Genomic DNA, 19,500 nt, shown 5'->3' on the forward strand with positions numbered 1-19,500 from the left:
CTACACACACACACACACGTACACACTACACACACACACACACACACACACACACACACACACTACACACACACACACACACACACACACACACACACACACACACACACACACACACACACACACACACACACACACACACACACACACACACACACACACACACACACACACACACACACACACACACACACTGGAATTATTAGTAAAGCTTTTCTCACAGGTATCTTCAACCTGTCTGAGTCACATCTAAAAGCAAAGGTCGCAACATAATCATCCCACTCTCCAAAATTCCCAGAGTGCACCGCTTTGTTTCAGTGAAAACGGTGCACCTGGTGAGCTAAAGCTCTCACGCTCTCTCTCTCTCTCTCTCTCTCACACACACACACACAGACACACAGACACATACACACACACACACACACACACACACACACACACACACACACACCAAAATGCTACAATGCTCATGTCTTCTACGTAACAATAAGGCATAAATGATAATGTTAATCAAACTAAGAAAGCCAGTGATCTTGCCCTCACACTATACAAAACAATTAAAAGGCATAAAGTAAAAAATCAAATGATTGTTAAAGACAGCACAACAAATCAAGCCCACGTGACTCAAACAAAACTATTAAAAGATTAAGATCCGATGCTTCAGAGTCAGGAGTGTCCGAGCAAACACAAGAGGCGTGATCTCAGATTTCTTATTTTTTGGTCTTGTCAGTTAAAAAAAAGAAAAATCGTTATTTTTGCAATAATAAAAAAAGGAGGATTTAGGGGAGTTTGATAAACACTACATTCAGTCTTGATAACATACTGGTTCAAATATAAAATATGAATATCTTACACGTGTTTATATATATATTTATATGTATAGAATTAAGAAAAGATTGTTTCTCTAATTCTTTCCTCAGATAAATATTTCAGTAACATCCTATGGTGCCGATGGCAACTGGTTCATCTTGCTAGCACATGTTCAACTCTTTAGTAACTACAAACAGCACGGAAACAGGACCGAGTCCTCGAAGACGGGGAACCAGCGACGTGAGCAGCCAGACACCCGCCCAGCTGCGAAGAGAAAGGCTTGTCCTTTGGCAAGAAGGATCTCAAAATAATATTCAAACCTGGAAATACCCCATAAATAGTAGTCCTAGAAAATAGCAGTAGTAGGTTGTCCGTTCCATGTATGGTTCCTATGTTTGGTTCATCAGTATAAACTTTGAATGGCGAGCCAGACGGTACTTATACATTCTACACTGTTCTACACACAGAAATGTCTAAAGGTGAACCTTATGTTAAGTGCTGCTGAGGTATATTCAGTCAAAGTAATTCAAAAGAAAAGAAGTACACAAGAGGAAAACATGGACAAACTTCACTGCCTACAACCTCAGCGATCTAACAACGCTGTGGTAACTCATTTTGTAGAACAATGCTACTTTTTGATGTGGGGTTCAGTTGAATGTGTAGCACATAACAGTACTCAGCCCAACACTGTGTTGAGTAAGATAATTTGGCAGGTTTTAAAACTAGTCCGCAGACAGATTTAGGGAGCAGCATATCGTTTCATAGCGTGCTGGTTCAAAAATGGCGATGCTGAGAGGGAGTGTGGTGTGTTACTGATGATCCGATTTCTCAGCATTTACAAAAAAGTGAGCCCTCCAGAGGGCAGGCCTGGTCTCACAGGGTGTATTCATAAAGCTATAGGAGAGCATGCAGGCCTCTAACCAGCTCAGCTCAGCAGCAAGTTGTTAAAGCTTGGTTTCTGTGATCCTTATCTAGCAGAACCAAATAAGGACTATCCGGTGTTAACCGAGGCAGAGAGGGAAATCATTTGTCAGCAGTGGGAAGAGTAGGGCAACTACTGAGGAAAACCACTTTGGTTCAAGCTGTTGTTTTATGGCTGAATATTAGTACAAAACCAAAAAACAGAACCTTTCCACTTTGCTTCAGAAAAGTCCAAAACTGCTACCAAAATGGCCAATAAAGATAAAGGAGAACTAAGCCATCAAATGGCTGAAGGATAACCAGGATCAGGCGTTAGGGGCGAGGCCCCGGTGATAAAAAAAACCATTCAATATTAGTAAAAACGAACATTTTCTTGTGCCCCATCCCGCCAATCCCTCTGTTTTTGGTCAGTTTGTGCTGCCAATTTTTTAAGTTGAGCGATGAGACACTTTGTCAAATTAAAAAAAAGGTCATCTTTGGAAAATGATCATCAAAATATTGCATTTCTATATTCTGTTGACAATGAAGAGAAATTCTGTACTCATAAATATATCGACTAGACTAAGCTACACCGAGTACACACAGCAATTATTTTAACAAATATTTTTGGTATATCTTAAAGTACGAAGCCAGTCGAGTGACTGCAGACAGAGAAAGACAGAATTTCATTCCTCCCCAAACGGGCAGACTGCAGCTCATCAATCCAGTTTTTTGGTACAGATACTGTGCACAAGTAGATACGACGGTACTACTATTAAGAAAATGAAAATAAAACAAAAACACAACAACCCCATCTAGCCAATGCCAGCATACATTTGGTATGATGCCCATGCCCCGACTAATCTCCCAACGACAGAGCAGTCAGCCGCAGAGCCGCGTGGATCATGCAGGAACTGAACTCTCTGTAGACAACACATGCAGACGTCTATTTCCTACCTCTGAATCCAAACGTAATGTACAGTTTTCCAATAGACCACCATCCAAAACAAATCACCCTTAAATCAGACACGGGACTGCATGTCCGCAGCTCTTTATAAAGCTTTCAACGCAATGTTTTCAGTCATTTTCTATCAGTGTCTGTAATCCGCACCGAGACGGTGATTCTACAAAAAGCTTTGGGGCTACTTCGCTCCGCAGCTAAATGTAAAACTCAGTGTTTCCAGAAAGAGAGACTCAGAGAGACACGTCTTGTCCCTCTGATCCTTAAAGCAATGATAACCTTTATATCGGCCACTTATTACTTGTTTTTAAAGCCTTATAACCACGATTAAAAATTGATAGTTAACTTAATATTAGACTTACAAAGTTCTGAAAATGTTAAAAAATACAGAAAAGAAAGGGTAAAGAAAATCTCTACAATATAACTTTGATATGATTTGCGTCAAGGCCTGTCCAAAACAACTCAAAAGAGATAATTAAAAGGTGGGGTGACACACAAAGCCCCGTTAGTGATGATGAATATTAGTAGTAAATCAGTTTGAATGTTAAAAGAGAAAAATCAAAAACGTTTTTGGTTAGAAGTGTTTCAGAGAAATTCTGACCTGGAAATAGGAGGATATATATTTATATATATACACACACACACACACACACACACACACACACACACACACACAACGTGAACAGCTTGATCGTGCCGGGGATATTTCATCCTCCCGGTCACTTTGTCAAGGTTCATGATGAGCGGCAGGCCAACAACAGCGAATGTTTGTTGGAAAAAAAACATCCAAGAATCAAAAAAGAAACAAAAATGTAAAAAGTCAACCTCAACCTCACTTGGGGTTGTTTTCTTTTTGGTGGCAGCAAAAGGATTAAATAATGATCGATACAATGGAAAGAATGTGGGGTTGGTTAGTGGAGCGCTGATCTCAGACGCCCTGACGAGAGAAACAGACGGTATGCAGCCGGGCTTCACTGAGCCTTGGAGGCAGCGGTGATGGTGGAGTTTTGCACAGGCACAGCAGCCGCGGAGGCTTGAAGGTGGGGGTCGGAGGTCAGCTGCAGCCCCCCCACCCCCGGCATCAGGCTGACTGGGTTACTGGTGAGCAGCGACAGGTTCTGGGGGTTCAGGAAGAGCGGTGTGCCGCCAGACGTGTTGGCGAACAGAAGGTTGCTGCCGTCCAGAGACGTGATGGGGATCTGACTGGAGGCCAGAGCTGAGGGGAAGACGGGGGGGGGAGGGTTTAGAGAGAGAGAGCAAAGGGGGGGAGGTCAGTCACATTGTAGTCTATTTGAAATACATAGAGTCCTGTTGTTTTATGTTAGAAATGTATAGTAAGGGTCCTCAGCACATAGAAGCTGCCGGCAGTGGCTCAGTCAGTAGGGGCTTGGACTGGGAGCTGTAGGGTCGCCGGTTCAAGTCCCTGAACAGACCTAAAATATGTTGTGTGAACTGCTACTTGGAGAGGACCCAGTTCACCTTCTGTCCTGCCGTGGTGCCCTTGAGCAAGGCACCGGACACCCCCTTTCCCCCCTCACTCCCATTGCTCCCCGGGCGCTGTACAATAGCTGCCCACTGCTCCTAGTATACTAGACTCCTGGTACTAGGATGGGTTAAATGCAGAGGACACATGTCACTGTGTGTGCTGTGTGCTCTGCATGTGTGACCATTAAAGAGGGTTTCATCCCTCCCAATTCTATTCATCTATTCTATTCTGCATGTCGGGCAATTTGCACATTTGGTTGTGAACCCCATGTTTGAGTACCCCCAAGTTTTATGTTAGAAATGTATAGTAAGGGACGGGTCCCCAGCACATAGAAACTGCCGGATGCTAACTTGCATGTTGGGCAGTTTGCACATTTGGTATAAGTTGTATTAATTAGCACATCCAGTCAACAGTTAAACAATGGCTTGGCTGATTGGGGACAATTTTTGAGGTTATTTGAAATGTAAAAATATTGAATGTTTCCAGCTTTTCAGATATTGGGATGTTTCTGCTTTGAGGACTATTACTTTCCATGTTTAATGCACATGTTCCTGGTTAAACGAACATACTGTGTTGGGTTCAAACTCAATTAAAAATAAACCCACTTTTTTTCACAGAAGTAATTTTCTCTCAGCACGATTAACCTCATGGGCGTGGCCTGATTAATTTAGCTATTAATATGCAAATGCATTGTGGGCCTCATTACATTTTGCTTTAATTATACAAACAATGGGATATCTTCATAAACCCATGGTGAATTTTAATTTCTTAATTATTTTCCTTTATAAATGCTATGAATATGTTCTTTTTGTTCTTTAAAATCACACTGGCTATTTCATTTAATGGATTCATTCATTCATCTGGTTCCTAATTAGTCATGTTTAGTATATTTATAACTGGCTTTTATTGCCTATTTTTGTGGGAAACTATCTTTGAATCCGTCATGCTACCAAGGACGATGCAGGATATCAGTAAGTGGCAATCAGCTTTTAGCAGTTAAAATAATATGCGTGTACTAAAGAGTATTCTTCTGTCTCTATAAAGACGAAACGACCCAACCCTAGTAATGTTTTCCTTCTGGAGTTGTAGCTCCATACATACCATGATCTGGGGCTGTGCTGTATGTGTATAGTATGACAAGTATGTAAATATGTGCAAAGGAATAATTAAATATACATACATTGATAAACACCTTGGATGGTAGCCAAGGTGCTGTTGCTCATGAGGGCCGGATTCAGCGCACCGCCAAGGCCTCCAGAAGTCAGACTGAGCAGGGCCCCGCTGGAAAAGGATAAATGACACGGAGAGATAAGACCCCTGAAGCTCCACAGAGGGATAATCATTGCATTAAGTGTTGGGAAAATACTGAATATACTCTTCTAATATCAGAGTAGCACATGATAACAAAAGGTCCTACGTAGCTGTGTACATGACAGGATGTATGATTACCTAGAAGAGCATCAGGACTGTTTGAGGCATATGATAGCTATGTGATTAACATGATGATTCAGCCTCTATGGAGATAGACATATGACAAGCATGATCATTTCTGACGTGGAGCTAATCTGAACTAAACATTGAATTTTTAGGTTTTGAGAAAAAAGTCAGAATTTTGATATTTTTAGAAGAAAGTCTACATTTTGAGAAAGAGAACAGGATTGAGATTTTGAGAGAAAGTCAGAATTTTGAGAGAAAGTCAGAATTTTGAGATGTTTTGAGAAAAGTCAGAATTTTGAGAAAAGTCAGAATTTTGAGATGTTTTGAAAAAAGTCAAGATTTTGAGAAAAGAAAAATCAGAATTTTTAGAAAAAGTCAGATTTTTTAGATTTTTTGAGAAAGTCAGAAATTTGAGATTTTTTGAGAAAGTCAGAATGTTGAGATTGAAAAAAAAAAAAAATTCTTTCTCCAGAATTTGGAGAAAAAGTCAGGATTTCCAGAAAAAAGCCAACATTTTGAGAAAAAACTCAGTATTGTGTACATGGATGAATGATAATAGCTATGTGATTAACATGATGATCCAGCCTCTATGGAGATAGACATATGACAAGCATGATCATTTGTGACGTGGGTCTTAGCTAATCTGAACTAAACATAGAATACTGCTTTGAACCGGTATTCCTCCATCTTGTGACTGTGTAACTCCCTCTCTTGTATATCAGCACGGGACACTGTTCAGGAACTAGTTGTACCAAATGCTCTGTATGTGATGACTACTTCCATTCTTGCAAGGATAATAAATACATGTATCCTGATTATTGAAGCTCAAGCCGTGAGTGATATTTTTCTAACATTAATATTTGAACAGAACCTGTACTAACCCAGGAGCGAACTGAGAGGAGGCCATGAGTCCCGGGTTGAGCCCCGCGGCGGCAGCAGCCATGGCGGCGAAGCTGCTGGGTAACTGAGCCTGCTGCAGCGCGGCCGAGAGACTGGAGGCCGACACCATCAGCTGACCCCCCCCCAGAGAGGCGATGGATGTGGGAGCCTGGATGATGGTGTGGCCCTTGCTCTCTGCTTTCATAGACTGAATAGTCGTTGGCGACGGGCTCAAAGATGGAGAGCAGGCTGTAGTAAATATAGGTGCAGTGGAGATGACTGATGCCGTGTTCGTGCCTTTGAGGAAGAAAACAACAGTTAGCGTTCAATGATATTATAGTGCAGTGATGAGGTAGGTGTTCCTGTGTAAGAGTCCATCTGAGAGTTTAACTGGTGTTTGGTGTCATATGATTATAAATATGGTTATATTCATAATATCTAAAAATATTCATGAAAAATTCATAAAAATTGTGTAAAAACTTTTCACAAAAATCTAACAAGATAAAGAAACCAATGTGTTTTTAGGAGTAACTTAAAATTGGTATTTATAGTATCATTCTGTAATACATATATATTAAGATATCTTTTTGCAAAATGAAACCTCGAACCTAATATTTTAAATGTGAGTCTATCACACAAATGTATATAAGATACTGTACCAATTAAATGGCGTAAAATTGTATTTCATGTATGTTTTCTTACTCTTCTGCTTCTGGATCTCTTCTTAGGTGAGATACGTGTGCAGAAAGTGAATACATGTAAAGTCGTGTAGAGGCGTTTATATTGACTCTACTGAGTCCTTTTGGATTTCAATGCATTTGAGACACAGGATGTTTACCTAGCAACACTACTGATCGTTTGTTAGGTGCACATTCTCAATAAGGCAAACACACATGGGGACCCCGTACACACCTGTGAAAGACAAATTGGCGACGCTGGTGCTGGTGAGAGGCATCATTGGGTTTACAGTCAGAGTGGTGGATGTGTTAATAGAGGGACTGTTCACAAGGCTTGCTGTGCTGGCCACCTGAGAAACAGAATAACAGAGAGACGTACATTAGTTCAGAGTGTCAACAAACAACAGCTAAAACGGATGAGATGAATCGTTTTGAATTGTAGTTTAATCCAGTGAACAAATGTGTGTAAATGATCGGATCCAGGAACAGTTAATAGACTCTGGTGTTCGTCATTACCATGGGGCTACTGGGGGTAAAGAGGGATTTAGTGGCGCCTCCTCCCATGCCGCTGCTGGGGGGGTTGATCCTCTTCTCCTTCTGCCGGCGGTTGCAGAACCAGACCCGGATCACCTCCTTCTCCATGTTGAGCTGGTCGGCGATCATGGTGATCTCTTCAGAGGTAGGTTTTTGGTTCTGCTGGAAGAGGGCAAAAAGCCAGAGAAGCCATGTGAGCACTGAGGAGTCTCGAAAACCTGATCAATATGACATTCACAAAAACGAGTCCCCACTAAATGGGCAAATATAGGTCAGCTTAAAAAAAATGTTCTTAGTTGGTTATGTTGGTCGTCGTGCGTGCGTGTGTGTGTCCTAAACAATCAGTTAGAGGTAAGGTTTTGAAGCGAAATACAAATGTAGACAACACTAAAAACATACTTCATAAATAAGCTCTAGTGTGAGTTTCTAACCTCCAGAAAGCTATTTTCTAAGGCCACTCGGATGTTGGTCTCGATGCTAGTCCTCTTCTTCCGTCTGCGGTTGATCCCCTCGATGCCCATCCCCGGGGAGCCCAGCGCGTTGGGGCTGGACAGGGACTGGTCCGATGTCAGGTTCTCTGCACAAACAGCACCGACACAAAAGACAGGAAGAGAGGTAAAGACAAGGCCCTGGAGAGATACACAACGCACTCTGCCCTGCGCGATATGTCAGGGAGACAAAGAGTATGCAGAGCGATGAGGACTAAAGTGTGTTAAGGAAATTGTGAAATCCAATGTGTTTACATTGCTAAACTTAGTTTCTCTGATTAGGTCATCTCTCTGGGAGTGAACCTTGAATGTATGTGTGGTCAACAGACGTGTTTAGGGGGCGAGGTTTTGCATGCTGTGTCTGAGGGGTATCTGTATATCCCACTGTCTTGTAGGGTGTGATGGTTTTGCATAAAGTGCCAGAGGGGGTATCAGCTGGCCTCCCCGAATGTTGTTGTAATGTAAATCTGCTTTGTGATGTCCTCTTATAAAGAGAGCCTGTTCCACTCAGAACAGTACGAGCTCTTTGGAGGAGACGTCATACTTGCAAGTATAAAGGTCCTTATTGCTTTTAATACGAATATTGTGTTGCTGTACGTTTGTTACCTAACTGATTATTCTCTCTAGACCACAGCTGATTTTAAAGCTGCTACGACAAGTGCTTCTGTGTGAGGGATTCAGGAGGGTTCAGGGACAAACCTGCATCGTTGAGCCACTTCTCCAACAATGGCTTGAGTTTGCACATGTTCTTAAAGCTCAGGTTCAAGGCCTCAAAGCGAGAAATGGTAGTTTGGCTGAAGTCGTTTCCGTACAGCTTCCCCATGGCCAGGCCAACATCCCCCTGGCAGAGAGGAGAGAGAAAGAGGAAAACATGAAACAAGAGAGTGCCAGAATCCCAATACTTTTTACCAACAGACAAATTATAATATTATTATAATCAGCGTTTCCGCCAGGTGGGCGTTTTGCCTTCATAAAAAAAAACAAAAAAAAAAACATAATTCGAGAGAAGATCGAGAGTTTTATCGCTTGAAATGACGGAAAGGAAAAAGGACAAGGACATCCCTCTGTTGGAGGGGCAAAGGAGTCTGGTGGGATTCTTTTCGGAGTATTGCTGATCGTTTCCCCGACACCGGCGGTGCTGCCACAGGACAACACGGAACGTGCGCGAATTGGACGCGATGAGTTTCGCGTTTCAAGCACCAAAATGTTTTCGGTCGAGAAGCAAGAACCGCAGAAGCCACGCTTACGTCGGAGGGGGGCGAGATTGTAAATAAAAGTTGTAACAAGCAGTAGCGCTTAGCAAAGTGACTAGAACGCAACCACACACTTATAAAAAAGAAACACACTTTCTAAAGTCAGGCAAGACTAACCAGGCTTCTTGTGATTCTGTTTATTTGTGCCTTACTTTGACCATCGTTCGCTGTTATTGATCATTGTGGAGAGCAGGCAGACGTTTTGTTTTGTATTATAGCAGCTATCGGATGGAATCAATACATGGGCTGCACAGGTTGCCATGTCCGACTATCACAAGTAGAATCATAATGAAAAATACTCTGGTAAAATGTGCCTGTAGAAAACGAGTAGTCAAGAAAGTCAGTTTAGCTTCGGTTGCTATGCTAACACCATTGTTGTTGTAGTAGTGAGCGTCGTAACGCCGTTGGGGAGAAAATCAGCAGTGGCAGCACCAGTCGGGCTCTGGGCGGTGTGAACAAAGCGGGGGCAGAAAAGAAGAACCGGTTCCGAACCAGAAAAGCTCTAGCACGGAGCTAGAACGGGGACCGCGTTGGTGTGACTCCTTCATTAGCTCCTAGGTGGAACACTAATAACATTAACTAGCCTAGCATGTAGTCATGTTGTCCCCCCATGTGCAGGAAATGTCACGGTGAACTTAAACCAAATGGACAAGGGGGAACATTCTGTTTTAAATCAGATAATTAAATCTAGAAATAGAAGTTATAACTAAGCCTTAACTCAACTTGAATGCCACAATATATTAAACTAATTAACTGTGCTATGAGAGAACACTGTTGTTCCTGTTACTTTTTTAAAAGTTTTTCATTTCTTCCTTCACTTTCTTCTCCAACCGATTAGGGGAGGGAGGAGGGTCAACTGAAAATCATACTATCACTGAAGCTGTGAGAAATACACAGAACATGACCCTCACCTGCGTGAAGCCCAGTTTGATGCGCCTCTGTTTGAAGGTCTTGGCAAACTGTTCCAGTTCCTCCAGATCGCTGGGCTCCTCCAGAGTCGGGGTGTCCAGCCGTTTGGGGGTGGTCTGACTGTGGGGCAGGGACAGGATCGGTGTGGCTGCAGTTGTGCGGGTTGGAGTGGCAGGCTGAAGAAATAAGCAAAATATAAAAATGTATTTGTTATTAAGGCAAAGTCAGCAAAGGGGAGAAAGTATTACAAAATGACACCTAGCTATAAAAGTTTGCTTCGTAGTTAGATTTGATTCAAACAGCTGGAATAAAGCAGATCCACGTATTTCAGAGTTTTCTTGCGTCATTACGAACCTGAGTTGTGAGGGTGATGCTTGGTTGAGTCGTCAGGAGGTTAGCTTGGCTTTGAGGTAGTTGATTTAGAAGACTCTGGGCTTGCATTAGGCCTACAGCGTGAAATACGTGAGAGTTAAGATACACGCATTGAAATATTCTTCCGTAACAATCAAATATTGGATTTGCCTCCTTTCTTAATTCTGCATGTGAGTGTGTTTCCTCACCCTGTTGGGTATGCGGTGTCTGTGAGATGATGAACTGCGTGGGCTGCAGCTGCGTGGCAATCGGGTGGCCGGGCTGCAGCAGGACAAACTGCGGCATGCTGAGATTCTGCGGCTGCAGCTGCTGGCAGAAAACACAAACTAATGATCAGTAAACTCACAGATAAATAAGCTTTTTATAACAGTTTATGCTTTGCAGATAGATGTTCCAACATATCTTAAGTTGGACTATGGCCATCAATTACAATATTGTAATTTCATACTAAAGAGCAGGGTATATTATTTATGCCAATCATTTAGATATACCAACCCATGTTGAATACAAATTAATACTTTATTATACTTATTTATATAAATAGTTATCCACGCAATAAACCGTATTTAATTTTGTCTTAATTTACATAATTGTATTTCATATTCTGTTCTTGTACATATCATATATTCTATTTACATGTATATAGACTTTTTGCACTACTTTTTATTTTGTATTTTATTATATACAGTTGCAAGAAAAAGTATGTGAACCCTTTGGAACTTCCTGGATTTCTGCATAAATTGGTCATAAAATGTGTTCTGATCTTCATCTAAGTCACAACAATAGACAAACACAGTCTGCTTAAGCTAAAACCACACAAACAATTATATGTTGTTATGTTTTTATTGAACACACCATGTAAACATTCACAGTGCAGGGTGGAAAAAGTATGTGAACCCTTGGATTGAATAACTGGTTGACCCTCCTTTGGCAGCAATAACCTCAACCAAACGTTTCCTATAGTTGCATATCAGACCTGCACAACGGTCAGGAGGAGTTTTGGACCATTCCTCTTTACAAAACTGTTTCAGTTCAGCAATATTCTTGGGATGTCTGGTGTGAATCGCTCTCTTGAGGTCATGCCACAGCATCTCAATTGGGTTGAGGTCAGGACTCTGACTGGGCCACTCCAGAAGGCCTATTTTCTTCTGTTGAAGCCATTCTGTTGTTGATTTACTTCTGTGCTTTGGGTCNTCCAGCAGGAAAAGCTGGAGGCCGGAAAAGAGTGAGACAGGTAGCGCGCAAAAGTAAAAGTGGAACCGAGAGTGGTGCGAGAGACAGAACGAGAGCAAGACAGACAGACATTACGAGAGCGAGACAGTTTGTCCCCGTACCACTGGTTGAAAACCGCTGCTGTAGATCACTGCCGGTACGTGCGCTGGGAGCGCACCGTTTAAGTTTGAAAGTTGAAAAGTTTGTGTGTCTGAAACGCTATGTGATACAGTACAGTTTACACAGCACATGTTCTGTAGCTACTATTGCACTAAATGCTAACACTTGAATACGTTATGCAAATATGCAACTTGTTTGTTGAAATGTTAATAAATGGGAGCTTCCTCAAACAGCCATCTCTTTCCCGACAATCCCCTCTGTGCACGAACTCTTACATATGGTAATTAAATATTAAAACACCTGCGGCTTATAGTCCAGTGCGGCTTATATATGTACACATCATTCAATTTAGCTGCTGCGGCTTATATTCAGGTGCGCCTTATAGTCCGAAAATTACGGTACTTAATCAATCTCTCTTAACCCTATGTAAACCAAATAAATGACCAATCAAGTACTGGAGGAATTTGGGGTTAAATATCTTGCCCAATGACCTTGGCTTGGGGTCAAACCACTAACCGTCTAATTGGTAGATGATCATTAACCCCCTGAGCAACAACAGCCCAAAGTTCAGGATAAGCAATTTCCAGAGAATGTACATCTATAAATAAGTCAGCTTCATTCAAAACATTTCGGGACAAGTTCTCAAACAGGAAGTTAAGTTGATATCAGGGTTCATACACTTTTTCCACCAATGATTTTCAATGACTTCGCCAAGACCTTTACCTAATTTTCCATGACCAAAAAAATTACTCTTTCTCAGCGGTACCACTGAAACATTTTGATTTTAACATGGAACAGGAAAATAAGGTCTGAAACATGTTGTGCCTATCTAAAACAAATCAAATAGCAGGCTGACTAGCTTCTACAGACTAAAGCAACTCAAATCTCACACCAGCAGTTAAATGCCATTTTACGTTTCATTACTATACAGTATGTATTATCATTATAGTATTACTATTTTGGCGATCAGATCAAATATAAATTATATTTGATGCAACTTTAGTTACATTTCCATGACTTTTCCAAAACTTTGGGAAAAATATTGTTTTCCAAAACTTTTCCAGGGCCTGGAATTAGCACTTTGTATTTCCATGACTTTTCCAGGTTTTTAATGACCGTAAGAACCCTGTGATATATTTGCAGAAACACGTGTGATAGTGACTTACAGAGGCGATCTGGATAGGCTGGGACAGCTGGGTAATGGGCGTGGCTGCCTGCGCCGAGATGCTGGCCCCGGTGGTGCTGTTCTGCTGGTTGGCCGACTGCTGCATGGCGGCGGCCAGGAGCTGAGCCTGAGCCTGCTGGATCAACATCTGCTGCTGCGCCGGGGTCAGGGTCAACTGAGGGACAGGGAGAGAGAGAGGGACCATGGAGGGCAGGGAGAGGGAGAGAGAGGGACCATAGAGGGCAGAGAGAGGGGTAACAGAGAGATAGAGGAAGTAGAGAAAGTAGCGTTTAGGCAAATCAGTTTTATCTTCTGTTATAGAGATCTTTTGAGTTAGTGTTGTCACAATACTTGAGTTTTGGTTGTGATACCCATAAAAAGGGAATTTTAATGAAAGGATTGCTATGGCAGCACAACAGTAGGACGGCACTATATATATATATTTGATTAACTTGCACAATAAACAGATTGTGAGATACTGTGATATTGCACAAGGTTTTTTTTTATAGAAACGTAACTGCCATTCTTTTTTATTAGTGACTTTTGTGTTAATAAAAGAAGATTTTAAATAATTTTGAATGAAGGATATTTTAGCAGTACGGTAGAAGCAGCAAAAAAGCTGAACAAAGTACATTTTCACAACTGTTTAATTTTTTTTGGGTGTAATTCTTATATCAATATTCAACGACTTTATTGCATATTTGACTCATATTGCTCTACACAGCCGGACACTACAAAGACGTGTGCTGCTTAAGATGTGTGACACGTCATGCCACTTGAAATGTTGGAAAGGACTGCCTTCATTAGATTCAATCAAATGTTCTCATCATTTATCCATGCTTTGCTTCAGTTTTCCAAGCCTTTGATGCTGTTGCCAAATCTACTTTAACGTCATGAACCGCAGCTCTGCATAGTCGGATTTCTCCTTTGCTTTGTTATTCCAATATGTATGAACACAGACACCTTTACAGATGCTACTGAAGTGGAAAAATCATGCTAAATAAATCACATTTAAGTTTTGAGAGTTTCTTAAATGTTCTCTAATTGAATTGCTCTCAAAAAAGGTATCAAAGTCATGAAACTGTCAGTATTGTAGCAACACTAACATGAGCCCTGACAGGCAAATGGAGATTGGACTCATGCAGCTGAGCGGGAGCAAAAGTGCAATGTTGATGTCATGTTCAAACTCAAATCCACATGCATAGCAGCTGCTTCACTACAGTAGGTCCTCAGGGAGAACATGGATGGATATGAAATGTGTCGTGTGGTTAACCTGACCATGAGTGTACAAACACATCAATACTATGTCCAAACCCATCCGTCCATTTTCTGTAATGGAAGAGTTTGGACATAGCCTCACAATCACGGGATGAACAAGCAGGCGCAGAATCAGGGCAAGCAACCATATTTGCACCCAGCCTCTCAGCCAGGGTTGACCATGTTTAATTGTATGACTATGTTTGAACTCAAAGCAATGAGGCAAAAGGCCACTTACTCCTGCAATCTGTCCCCCGGCCAACACTAGCTGGGTTTGAGGCAAAACGCTCTGCTGGACGGAGGTCGGAAGAGCACTGGGGTCTTCCGACTTAGACTAGTGGAGGTGAAGCAAAGAGGAAGGCTTAGAGGAAATCTTCCTACAGGTGTTCACAGCACGAGGTAGTCTCTTAAATTTAACATCATTGTTGTTGTTGTTGTTATTATTAAAAACCAACAAGATATAAAACACTTGAAAGCATGTTTAATTCAGACCAAAAAGAACAGTTTGAATCAAATAAAAGCACAACAATTGAAAAACAATGAAACATGTCATGTCTGTGCTACCTGAGAGTGAGTCTTCAGTCTTTGAGCAGGCATAGGAATTTGAATAAAATAGTTATTGTGAAAGTTGCTATTTAAATGTGCTGCAGCCTTCAGAGACAGGAAAAGTGAATGGGAAAGGAGGGGAGAGTTGAGATGCTAATTAAAATAACCGTTATGCAGTGCATGTCAATTCTGCATAGATTTGCATATTCTCTGCCATCTGTTTCCGAGCAACCGCAGAGCAGCTAATTAGCATACAGGGTTGATTAATCTGCCGTGTTGCCAGGCGACACAAGCAGAGCCTGGCTCATTTAAATGAGCTCATTTGGCTCGTGCAGAGGAGCAAACCTCTGGGAAAACATCACACCTCATTTCATTGTGAAACTACAATTAAGATGTGCGACTACACTAAAACACTACATCTGATTATTTCACGTAAAAACTAAAAAAAGTTTCTGAAAGACAGTGATGATGTGTTACCTGTTGGAGGAGGGCTTGTGCGTGTGCGTTAGTGAGAGGCATCGCCTGCCTCTGAAAGTCGAACCCATTGATTTGGATTCCTGAGGAGAAGAAATGAAGTTAATGAAAGGAGCGGTCGGAGGAACAGAGAAGATTGTGTTCCAACTGGTGACTTTATATACGCTGTTGCTGGTTTAACACAAAAAAGAGGAACGTAATAGTCAAAACCCACAGTGAAAATGCAGAAGAATATTTGAAAATGACATCAAATGTGATCCGAATTAGTAACAGAGAAATACATAACAGTATGAGTTTGCAGAATCCATATTGACATTATTAAACATATACAATATACAAATGAGAAATGACTGAATGGTGTTCACTCCGAGTTGATAAACGTATCACAGTCACTGAAGCACAGCGACGGAGCTAATTAGTGTGATATTCAAATGAGGGGAACTGCTCTGTGAGGTAAACACTTCATTTGACAAAGAAGACCGCTAACAAGGCTTTTGGAAAGCTGCCATGTCTTTTCTTTTTAATGAGTCAATAATACAAAAGGTGGACAGCTTTTTTTTTTTAAATGTTAATTTAGGCTGTGGGTTTGAAACCTGTTGAATGAGGAGGTAAATATCCTGCATTTCAATCCAGTTAATAACAAAAAGAGAAAAAGGAAGAAGCTGGAGGTCACTCACCGGTGTTCCCGTCACCACTTTCCATTGCACATTTAGTAGTTTCTGACTGATTATTCACTTTAGCATCTGGAAGAGCCAGACAGAGACAGACAGTGAGACAAACTCACACCCACTGCCGGTGAAAACATAACAACCATGTCTGGATGATTTCAGGAGCCCTGTGGCATCGTCAACTGATTATATACATCCTATAAATGCATGACATTCCTACTCTGCAGTAACATTTCTGTCACATGGCACTACTCTAGACCAACACAATGACTGACGATAAACTCTTACAAGTCAAATGTAACGCAAAAGGTGGTGCGAGATCAACCTTTCCCGTTTCACATAAGGACGCCCAACAACAAATCCCAGCTGAGCTCCATCACAACCGCACCAAAGAACTCACCCGCTCTTGCTCCACCTGTGTTTTCCAGCATGGTCGCGGAGCCTATCGTGGAAAATGTGCTTCTGCCGGGCAAACACACCACCAACAGGGCGTCCGGCTCTGAGTTCCTCCTCCCTCTCTTCACTCTCCACTGGTCAGCAGCGGGTTCAATACAAGCGGGGCGACTACAGACACAGTGGCACTGTCCGCCGCACGGTTCACTGAACAACACTGGGATACGCACACTGGGAAAGCCAACAGGGTTTAGGCAAACAGCTTCTCTCTTTGCACTCTCTTTATTTTCTTATAGCTCTGCCCCTCTCTGTTTTTTTCAAACCAGTGCCTACTTTGCACCCGCTCTCTTTTTTCCCTCCCTCTCTCTCTCTCCCTTGCCAAGATTGTCTGTACTTATGAAAAAGTTCAACCTCTCCCTCTTGCTGGAATGAAACAAACGACAAGTGCAGCTGGCGGCCTCCTCTAACTCTGCTGCCCCCCCCCCACCCCACCCGGCTCTATAATGAAGCATAATCAGTATTCAGCTGATTAAAGCCGTATGCAAATCTGCCTCTGCCTCGTTAGCAATGCAAGGCTTTGAAGTCCTGCGAGCGACGCATTTCACACCGAGCTCTGAAAGCTTTCTGCATAATTTAAACCCCTATAAATATTTATCATCTCATTAGCATATTAATTGGATGGCTTTTGGAGGACGATAAAAAAACAGGGGAATAAGGACGACACAGAGAGGGGAATGAAAAAGGGCTCAAACTAGCACTTGGCGCAGCGCAGGGAGGCAGCAGCACAAGACCAATTATAAAGCGGGTGCACGGCTCAAAAAGTAATTAGCTAAGAGCAGGTAAAAGGGCCGGAGATATCCCAGAATGCAATGTGAGGCCTGTCGGCGGTGGTCAGGACATGTTAGCAAGGCGGACCGTATTAAAAGAATGTCCAAGACTCGTTCGATGTATCTCCAGGAGTCATGGGCCTAACTGCAAAAAAAAAGGGGGGTCTGGGGAAGGAGTGGGAGGAGGACTCGCTCAATCGGAAATAAATAACTCCACATTAATCCACCGCAAGCCTGTCATTACTGCTAGACCCCCTGTGGCTAAAGCATTCCTGAGCGAGCGACTACAGAGAGTGGGTGGCGGGCTGTTGCTGTCCATGTTTATGAAGTGTTTGGGGATTAGCATATTTAGATTAGCTTTTACATGCAATTAGTATTTCACGTTGGAGCGCTTCTGCATTCATTTCCAGGATGCTTTAGGAGTTTTAACGGCGGGGATGTAGACCTGCGATGGAGCTGCACAGGTGTCCAGTGAATCAGAATGACTGGACAGGAATGCATGGATGTATTAGGGTTTGCAGGGGGGGGGGGGCTTACCAACTAAATCCACATCAACTGCTCCTGCAAAAAGCTCTGATCAACCTCTTCACTTAACCCGCTGCCTGCTGAAAGGCATTTAAATGCTGACCTGATCGAACAACGGCAAGAGGGCACGGTAGCGTTGAAAAACAAACAGACCCTTCATCAGCAGGGTGACAGCATGAGGGACGAGGCTTCAGGCACTCGGCAATGTTTTCAGCCTTTTTGTAAACATCAGCGTGCTTTTAGGACGAGTTATCACTAAAGCAGTAGTGCCTTATTTTTGTATGAAGTACTCCTCCTTCAACATGCTTTATCAGGTTGCAAATGGTATCTAACATTACTAAATAGGGCTGCAACTAGTCTGCCTGTCTTGTCTATAACCTTTCAGAAAATAGCGACACATGCCCCAGCGTGTATACAGGCAGGGGAACAATGCTAGTTTTTCACCACAAAAAGTCCAAAACCATACACCGAGTCATCACAGACGATCTTCACAATTGAGAAACGGAAACCAATTCATATTTTTGCAAAAATAATGATATAAAGTACACTAGTTGTTGATGACTTTTCTGTCTATCATTTCTCCACTAACTTTTACAGATCTACAAATAATTACATAAATGTGGGTATTGTTTCTAATGTATGTGTTTAAATCCCTTTGTCCATCCTCCTTTAACCTCAAAAACATAGTTATTGATTAGGGCTGCAACAACAAATATTTAAAAATATTCATTATTCTCCTGGTAATTTTTGTTGAGATCACCAGGAACCTAGCAAAACCCAAGATGAAGCCTTGTTTTGTCTGATCAAAAGGTCCAAAACCCAACTATATTCACTTTCCTTAGATATACTTCAAAGTAAAGCTGTTTAATCCTCACATTTAGAAACTTCTCCTTCAAAAGAACCCATGTTTGCCCTTAAGCCCTTAACAACAAATGGACACTACACTATATTATACAACTCTCTCCTGTTGTTCTCTTCAAACATCCCAGTGTTTGGTTAAAACCCAGCTGGACTTTAAAGCATCCCTCCAACAATCATATCATGCCAACAAATGAATAAACAAAAGGGATGTGAATGCAGAGGCAGTCATCAGCAGTGCACTTCAACACATGTACGACTACTTGGTTGAACGGTTTGCAAAACCCTGCTGTGGAACAATGCATTACACAAATATCCTGCGAAGAGAATTTTAAATAGCTCCCTCATTAGCGCTGTAATATGGGAAGGCTGGCTGAATACCGCAGAGCAGTTAATGTGAGCGCGGAGATTCAACATGAGACAGAGCAAAACTTAATTAGAACATCCACATTCAGCCCTAGCACCTACATTCCTCATCTTAAACTCAGAATACATAAAGACCACTTTTACAAACCTAGACCACTTGGCACACTAAGCAGAAATTGAAACGATCGGCATGTATGATCACGACAGATAATCCTTCAATTTAAGGGACCTAATAATCAAACGGCCTAAATATTCATGGTTTAAACTGGAGTAACATGAATATTGAACATAGCTTTTATTACAAGTAATAAACAAATGTTGTGTGCCTACAGATAGTACAGCAGCTACACTGGACTAAGGCCACAAGTGAACAGAATACAGTG

General features: G+C 41.9%; 1 protein-coding gene across 8 annotated transcripts in view; it reads right to left on the bottom strand.

Moving 5' to 3' along the window:
• Positions 1-132: 132 nt before the first annotated feature.
• The window catches only part of pou2f1b (POU class 2 homeobox 1b), a 23,475-nt gene continuing 4,107 nt past the window's right edge, over positions 133-19,500 (bottom strand). The window contains exons 1-16 of one of the 8 annotated variants that reach the window (XM_010778683.1): positions 16,549-16,772; positions 16,158-16,223; positions 15,484-15,563; positions 15,025-15,111; positions 14,699-14,794; positions 13,205-13,378; positions 10,895-11,015; positions 10,689-10,780; positions 10,337-10,510; positions 8,872-9,013; positions 8,116-8,270; positions 7,667-7,846; positions 7,386-7,500; positions 6,476-6,770; positions 5,338-5,438; positions 133-3,887 (exon numbers count right to left, since the gene is read on the bottom strand). In XM_010778683.1, coding sequence (XP_010776985.1) covers positions 3,643-3,887; positions 5,338-5,438; positions 6,476-6,770; positions 7,386-7,500; positions 7,667-7,846; positions 8,116-8,270; positions 8,872-9,013; positions 10,337-10,510; positions 10,689-10,780; positions 10,895-11,015; positions 13,205-13,378; positions 14,699-14,794; positions 15,025-15,111; positions 15,484-15,563; positions 16,158-16,223; positions 16,549-16,579 — 2,154 coding nt within the window. In that variant the 5' untranslated portion in view covers positions 16,580-16,772 and the 3' untranslated portion in view covers positions 133-3,642. Of the gene's footprint in view, positions 3,888-5,337; positions 5,439-6,475; positions 6,771-7,385; positions 7,501-7,666; positions 7,847-8,115; positions 8,271-8,871; positions 9,014-10,336; positions 10,511-10,688; positions 10,781-10,894; positions 11,016-13,204; positions 13,379-14,698; positions 14,795-15,024; positions 15,112-15,483; positions 15,564-16,157; positions 16,224-16,548; positions 16,773-19,500 lie in introns of those variants that run through there. The other 7 variants (XM_010778681.1, XM_010778682.1, XM_010778685.1 and 4 more) reach the window with 7 other exon arrangements.

The sequence above is a fragment of the Notothenia coriiceps genome, unplaced genomic scaffold (assembly GCF_000735185.1).
Source record: "Notothenia coriiceps isolate Sejong01 unplaced genomic scaffold, NC01 NC01_scaffold00019353, whole genome shotgun sequence".
Classification (NCBI taxonomy): domain Eukaryota; kingdom Metazoa; phylum Chordata; class Actinopteri; order Perciformes; family Nototheniidae; genus Notothenia; species Notothenia coriiceps.